General features: G+C 45.6%; 1 protein-coding gene across 2 annotated transcripts in view; it reads left to right on the top strand.

Annotated features, from left to right (window-relative positions):
* The first annotated feature begins 1,563 nt into the window (after positions 1-1,563).
* Positions 1,564-8,019, top strand: part of rcn3 (reticulocalbin 3, EF-hand calcium binding domain) — a 7,392-nt gene continuing 936 nt past the window's right edge. Inside the window, exons 1-8 of one of the 2 annotated variants that reach the window (XM_032538334.1) lie at positions 1,564-1,606; positions 2,356-2,576; positions 2,985-3,178; positions 4,776-4,948; positions 5,116-5,176; positions 5,844-5,935; positions 6,054-6,161; positions 6,908-7,351. In XM_032538334.1, coding sequence (XP_032394225.1) covers positions 2,362-2,576; positions 2,985-3,178; positions 4,776-4,948; positions 5,116-5,176; positions 5,844-5,935; positions 6,054-6,161; positions 6,908-7,015 — 951 coding nt within the window. In that variant the 5' untranslated portion in view covers positions 1,564-1,606; positions 2,356-2,361 and the 3' untranslated portion in view covers positions 7,016-7,351. Of the gene's footprint in view, positions 1,607-2,355; positions 2,577-2,984; positions 3,179-4,775; positions 4,949-5,115; positions 5,177-5,843; positions 5,936-6,053; positions 6,162-6,907; positions 7,352-8,019 lie in introns of those variants that run through there. The other variant, XM_032538333.1, reaches the window with a different exon arrangement.

Here is an 8,019-nt window from a genome sequence, read left to right as displayed (position 1 = left end):
TGTCTTTCTTATCTAATAATGTCCAGGTGTGGCAACAGGGGACATTGCTGGAAAAGCTACTGAAGTTTCATTTATATGTTTTATTTATTTTATGGATTTTACTGTGTAAAGGGTCAGGGTTCACAACAGAACATCAACATATATTTATGATTGTCACTGACTTGTTTCCCTCTTTTCTTTTTCACAATCCGGATTGAAAGTGTGTGTTGGGTTATATTAATATTGATCATTTAGTTCTTACATTAAGTCATATGGAACCATCAGCTCCTCAAACAGCCATCTGACGGAGGAGGATGGAGGATGGTGGATAGAGGAGGGAGAAGGAAGGATGGAGGACCGAGGATAGAGGATTGAGGATGGAGGGCCGTGGATGTAGGATGGAGGACTGAGGATGTAGGATAGAGGACTGAGGACTGAGGATTGAGGACGGAGGACTGAGGTAGAGGACGGAGAGGACGGAGGACGGAGAATAGAGGACTGAGGACGGGGGATGAGGATGCGGAATGAGGACGGAGGATGGGGATGGAGACTGAGGACTGAGGATGGAGGGACGAGGACTGAGGAACTGAGGACTGAGGATGGAGGTGGGAGGATGGAGGAGGAGGACTGAGGATGAGGATGGAGGATGGAGGTGGAGAGCACATGAGGATGAGGGGTCGTGATGTAGGATGGAGGGGACTGAGATGTGGATGTAGGACTGAGGACTGAGGATGGAAGATGGAGGACTGAGGAGTAGATGGAGGATGAGGACTGAGTTGGAGGATGGAAGATGGAGGATGGAGGACTGAGGGTTGAGGATGGAGGATGGAGGACTGAGGATGGAAGATGGAGGACTGAGGATGGAGGACTGAGGATTGAGGATGGAGCACTGAGGATGGAGGGCCGTGGATGTAGGATTGAGGACCGAGGATGTAGGATTCAGGATGGAGGACTGAGGATTGAGGATGGAAGACTGAGGACCGATTATGGAGCACTGAGGATGGGGGACACATTTACTCCCTTCCTCTCTCCTCCCATGATTTCCTCCCTCTCTCTCTCCCATGCTGCCTCGGTGGGACGGACTAGGACTAAGAGACCCTTGGACCCTGAAGACCCCTGAAGATATAGTGAAAGCCTGCTGCACGCTGGTCTATGAATTTACGTGTATATGCAGCTGTAATATTTGTGTCCCTGTACAATTTTGTTCATGTGGACAGAAATAAATGGTTCAGTGTATGTGTGTGTGTGTGTGTGTGTGTGTGTGTGTGTGTGTGTGATTTATCACGATCAGGGTCTGTAGTCCTGGGTTGTAGTTTGGTTTCTCCAAAGCCTCCAGAGGCTGTATAAGAAATATATGAATAAATATGTATATGAAAGCCTCCCCCCTGATGATGAGCTCTCCAACTCAATAAAAAGAAAGGAAGAAAAAAAAAGTCCCAGTTGTGGGCTCCTGCGTGACAACGTGGCGGTTGACAGCCAATAGGAATTGATCCCACTTTGTATTGGTTAGACGCCCGTGCGGGGCGTCGCTCATTGGCCAGCTGAACAACAAGGCCCGCCTCCTGGGGCCAGATATTTAAAGGGTTCGGGGTGCCAACGCGGACTGCTCTGCTGGGACGAAAAACTGGTGAGTGATCAGTCTCTGTCCTCTGGCAACTTCTACCATAGATATAATATTAATATAGTATTATATGATATATCAGGAAAAACTGGCTAATGGTGTAGTTTGAACATAAGGGACACTGTGTGTGTAATATCGTTATTAATATGCTGCAGGGCTGGACTATATTATATAATATTAATAGTTCTATGTTTGATGGGAGATGGCACACTCTTACACCGTTATGTTTGACTTTATTGGGTGGAGAAATATGATGGAGTCGACCACAGACACTATAGACCAGGGTTATATTAGTTTATACATTATGATTATAGAAAAAAGTTATATTAGTCTATAGATTATGATAATAGAACAGGGTTATGTTAGTGTGGTGGTGGACTGGTAGCTGGAGAGGTACCAGTCCACCTCTTGAGCAAGGCACCGAACCCCCAAGTGGTCGGGGTGTCTTTCCATGGGTAGCCACCCCTCCAATTAGGATTATTATTATTATTATTATTGTTATTATAATGAAAAAGCAGGGTTGTATTAGTTGCCTTTGCTGACGCGGTCTAAACGGAATGGTGCCCACCTAGGGACTGATGGGTGGGACTAGTCTGGAGTAACAGAGACCGACCAGTGGGGGGTGCTGTACTCTGTCAGTCAGCACTGTACATTCATGATATTTCATCTATTTATTATATTTTATATGTCAGCTTTTATTCTTCAAGCATTTTGTTTATATGTTCTTATGCTGCTCGTATGTTTTTGGGACCCAGTCCACCATGCTGCTGAAGACCCTAGTGTCCCTGTGCGTCCTGGCTGCGGCTGCCTTTGCTGTCCCTGCCCAGGAGAAGCGCGTCCATCACCATGGTGATCTGAGCGAGCGTCCCCATGACGACGCTCAAGGCTTCCAGTACGACCACGAGGCCTTCCTCGGGAAGGAGGAGGCCAAGACCTTCGACCAGCTGACCCCCGAAGAGAGCAAGGACAAGCTGGCGTAGGTTCCACTCTCCTCTCTGTCCCTGCTGTCCTCTTCTCTCCTCTCTGTCCCTACTGTCCTCTTCTCTCCTCTCTGTCCCTACTGTCCTCTGTATGTCCCTGCTGTCCTCTACTCTCCTCTGTCTGTCCCTGCTGTCCTCTATTCTCCCTGCAGTCCTCTACTCTCCTCTGTATGTCTCCGCTGTCCTCTACTCTTCTCTGTCTGTCCAACTGGTCACTACTGTCCTCTGTCTGTCGCTGCTGTCTTCTGTCTGTCCCACTGGCCACTACTGTCCTCTGTCTGTCCCTGCTGTCCTCTACTCCCCTCTGTCTGTCCCTGCTTTCCTCTAGTCTCCTCTGTCTGTCCCACTGGCCACTACTGGCCCGGGAGGGACAGATGATTTCAGTTGTCCATGTGTCCATACAGGAAGATCGTGGAGCGCATCGACGTGGACGGGGACGGCTACGTCAGCCACGCGGAGCTGCACTCGTGGATCAGACACCGACAGAGACGGTACATCCAGGAGAACGTGGACAAACACTGGAAGGAGTACGACAGCAACGGGGACGGGAAGATCGCCTGGGACGAGTACAAGAACACCACGTACGGATACTACCTGGGTAATCCTCCTCCATCCTCACTCTCACTCTGTCTCCTCCTTTCCTTGACCACTTCCTTTTCTTTTCTTCCTCCTTCTTCGTTGTGACCTGGAAACAGATGTTAGAGTCTTAGAAGACGATAAGAATCAGGATTTTGACGTAAATTGATTTTTTTAAAGATTTTGCTGATGATGAGCAGACAATATGAACTCTGCTGTCCTCGGCTAGTTGTCTAGAAAGCTCTCTATCTAAAATAAAGAGCAACTCCAGCCATAGCCATAGAGCAACCCCCCCTCTGCAGTATACAGTCCATCTGTCCCTCGGTACAGGTGTGCAGGACAGACACACACTGGGGAGGAGGGCCAGTGGTGATTTTAGTTCGTTTTAGTTAGTTTATATAGACCTTAGTGGTCCCTAATACTGTATCTGAAGTCTCTTATATATAGACCTTAGTGGTCCCTAATACTGTATCTGAAGTCTCTTTTTATAGACCTAGTGGTCCCTAATACTGTATCTGAAGTCTCTTTTATATAGACCTTAGTGGTCCCTTAATACTGTATCTGAAGTCTCTTTTATATGACCTTAGTGGTCCCCTAATACTGTATCTGAAGTCTCTTTATATAGACCTTAGTGGTCCCTAATACTGTATCTGAAGTCTCTTTATATAGACCTTAGTGGTCCCTAATACTGTATCTGAAGTCTCTTTATATAGACCTTAGTGTCCCCTAATACTGTATCTGAAGTCTCTTTTATAGACCTTAGTGGTCCCTAATACTGTATCTGAAGTCTCTTTTATTAGACCTTAGTGGTCCCTAATACTGTATCTGAAGTCTCTTTTATATAACCTTAGTGGGTCCCTAATACTGTATCTGAAGTCTCTTTTATAGACCTTAGTGGTCCCCTAATACTGTATCTGAAGTCTCTTTTATATACCTTAGTGGTCCCTAATACTGTATTGAAGTCTCTTTTATAATGACCTTAGTGGTCCCTAAAACTGTATCTGAAGTCTCTTTTATATAGACCTTAGTGGTCCCTAATACTGTATCTGAAGTCTCTTTTAATAGACCTTAGTGGTCCCCTAATACTGTATCTGAAGTCTCTTTATATAGACCTATGGTCCCTAATACTGTATCTGAAGTCTCTTTTATATAGACCTTAGTGGTCCCTAATACTGATATCTGAAGTCTCTTTTATATGACCTTTGGTCCCTAATACTGTATGAAGTCTCTTTTATAGAGACCTTAGTGGTCCCTAATACTGTATCTTGAAGTCTCTTTTATATAGACCTTAGTGGTCCCTAATACTGTATCTGAAGTCTCTTTATATAGACCTTAGTGGTCCCTAATCTGTATCTGAGTCTCTTTATATAGACCTTAGTGGTCCCTAATACTGTATCTGAAGTCCTTTTATATAGACCTTATGTGTCCCTAATACTGTATCTGAAGTCCTCGTTTATATAGACCTAGTGGTCCCTAATACTATATCTGAAGTCTCTTTTATATAGACCTTAGTGGTCCCTAATACTGGATCTTCTACACAGATGACGGAGTGACAGAACTATTTTAGGAAACGCTGTCTGCGTGGTGCACCGAAATAAAAACTGAAGCTTTGTTTTCAGGTGAAGAGTTCGATGACGTTGACGACAAGGCGACCTATAAGTCCATGCTGACGCGGGACGAGAGGCGCTTCAGGACGGCGGACCGAGACGGCGACATGATCGCCACGCGCGAGGAGTTCACTGCCTTCCTTCACCCGGAGGAGTATGATTACATGAAAGACGTGGTGGTCCAGGTAGAATCCGCTGTTCACCTTTGGGTTCAGACTTAGCTCCTAGCCTGATTAACGTAGCAGGGACATAGTCTAATCCGGTCTCCTGGTTTTACGTAATGCTCAGATACCCTGGAGATAAAGGACTTGGTCACTACATGAACTAACAGACTAAAACCCCTGTCCTTTAGGAAACTGTGGAAGACATCGATAAGAACGCCGATGGCAAGATCAACATAGATGAATACATCGGTAGGTTTCCTCTCAGACCAGCGTCCACCTTCATTCCTAACCTGGGAGCCATTTGTATTATAATCTGTGCAATATGTCCTATAATCTGTCCTATATGACCTATAATTGCTCCTATGATGTGTCCTATATGGCCGGTAATCTTTCCTATGATGTGCCCTTTAATCTGTCCTATATGTCCTATAATCTGTCCTATATGACCTATATTTGCTCCTATGTGTCCTACATGGCCGGTAATCTTTCCTCTGATGTGCCCTTTAATCTGTCCTATATGTCCTATATTTGCTCCTATGATGTGTCCTATATGGCCTGTAATTTGTCCTATGATGTGCCCTATAATCTGTCCAATATGTCCTATAATCCGTCCAATATGTCCTATAATCTGTCCTATGTGGCCTATAATTGGTCCTATGATGTGTCCTATACGGCCGGTATTCTGTCCTATGATCTGTTTTATATGTCCTATGCTGTATCTTATAATGTGTCTTAAAATATGTCCTATAATGTTTCCTATAATGAGTCCTATGATGTGTCCTATGCTGTGTCCTGTAATATTTCCTATAATGTTTGCTATGTTTCCTATAATGTTTCCTTTGATGTGTTCTATTCGGTGTCCTACAATGTGTCTTATAATGTGTCCTATGATGTGTGTCCTGCTGCTGCTCCACAGGGGACATGTTCACCCCCGAGGACGGGGAGAGGGAGCCTGACTGGGTCACCACAGAGAAGAAACATTTCGCAGAGTTCAGAGACGCCAACAAGGTAAAATCTTAGGGTTAGAGTCTGTGCTGTCTGATCTTCCGTTGTGTTAGCGTCCCATGTTGAGGGGGGGGGGGTGTCTGTGTGGTCTGATCCTCCACTGTGTTCCTGTGTTGTACAGGACGGTTACCTGGACGCAGCTGAGGTGGCCGACTGGGTTCTCCCTGGGGAGGTGGACCATGCTGACAATGAAGCCAAACACTTGATCCACGAGACAGACACCGACAAGGTAGACCTGCCTGGGACTCACACACACTGAAACACACTTCCAGGGTGACTTCCTGTTTGAGCTTCATGTCCAATGGGCCCCCAGGCAGAGGACTGGGACTGCCAGGACATTCAGTCCACTTGTAGTAGACACTAATGTAGAATAATACATATGTTACATATACTACGTTACATTAATGTATATAACATTAAACATAACTTATGTTCAACAGATATATGTAGCTTAAATAAAAACTTTAGGGTGGCCTACCACTAAAATAACAAACAAAACAACCCTGTCTAGAAAGTAAGATATTAACCTTAAGAACCAAAATATGGCCAAAAGAAAAACAATGACTTACCTCCCTAACTGAGAAAACAGGAGAAAAATTAAAAAAATACACCTGGAAGTCCAGCTTTAAAATCAAAAAACGGAAAAGTATCCAAGCCAAAGAAACAACTTAACAAAGAGAACATGTGGCTGGCTGGGAGGAGGAGGAGGATGAGGAATGCCCGCTGACAGACAGAGACAGAGAGACAGGCAGACAGAGAGACAGACAGACGGACAGGCTATCAGGAATATTAGTGCAGATAATCTTTAATTGTGGGTTAATTCTTCTGTGTGTGTGTGTGTGTGTGTGTGTGTGTGTGTGTGTGTGTGTGTGTGTTGCTTTCTCTCCTCCTGTTTGTCATCACCTCATGATTCCTCCTTCTCTGTCTTTCAATCATAAACCAATCAACCAATGGGATGTCCCGATCCCACCCCAGGACCAGAAAATCACCAAGCAGGAGATTCTGGCCAACTGGAAAATGTTTGTGGGCAGCCAGGCCACCAATTACGGCGAGGACCTAACCCGGAGACACGATGAACTCTGATCACGAGCTCCACGCTATGGAGATTGGTTACGGGGTGGTGGTGGGGGTGGGGGGGGGGGAAGGGGATGGGGAGGTTCTCACTCTGGATTACACTTGCACACACACGCGCTCACATAGTGTATGTGAATACAAAGGACAGACGTCTCACTCTTTTTGCTTTCTTTACATTTCCATGCGTGTTTTTTTTTTTTTTTTAATGTGTATACTGAGATGCATATCCTCATAGATGACATATCGCTGTTATGTAGCCCAGTGGAAACGACGGATCTCCTAAATGTGAACTAATGTCCAACGTGCACTGGCGTCCAGCTGAGAAGAGCTTTTTCTCTGAGGTCACTATGCTCTCGACACACTCCGATGCATTTGTTGAATCAGCAAAAAAAAAATGCCAAATGAAATGAGGGGGGGGGGGGGGGGGGGGGGGGGTGTCCTGAATTGTTGGGATTGACTATTAAAGTCTTGTTTTTTTTCTAAAATGCTGTTATGTTTGTAGTTCCGATCCATGACATGAAGTTCTTGTATCTCTCTTTACATGCACTGGGTGGGTGGGGGGTGGGGTGAGCCAAGCAGACTCGAGGTCCAGGACATGAAAAAAAAAAGTCCTGATGATTTCTAGAACCACATTTGATTATGGCAGAACTAGCGGACATCTTTGTTTGTTGTGGTGTGTGTGAATGGCGTTAACATTAGCAGGGTTTGGAAGGTCATCTAGTGTGTGAGCGGTGATCAGGTGGCCTGTTTTTTAACTTCCCCTTTCCCTCCAATATTATTATAATCCAGTCCCTCCAGAAACCAACCACCGTGACTTTAGCGCGACTTGCAATTTGACCAATAATGAGTTTCCCAGGACTTCAACCAATTCCCGCAGTCCCCCTGTGCCAGACTCTGTTTCAGCATGGGACTCTGAGAGCCAATCACCAAGCAGCAGTGAGGACGGCTTTGGCCGACTCGGCCCAAACGGCTTGCATGTTGTTGCGTTTCTGGTCTAGCTAGATCCGGTGGGT

The sequence above is a fragment of the Etheostoma spectabile genome, chromosome 15 (genome assembly GCF_008692095.1).
Source record: "Etheostoma spectabile isolate EspeVRDwgs_2016 chromosome 15, UIUC_Espe_1.0, whole genome shotgun sequence".
Taxonomy (NCBI): domain Eukaryota; kingdom Metazoa; phylum Chordata; class Actinopteri; order Perciformes; family Percidae; genus Etheostoma; species Etheostoma spectabile.
Note: the sequence above shows the minus strand (reverse complement) of the source record. Positions and strands in the feature narration are given on the sequence as shown.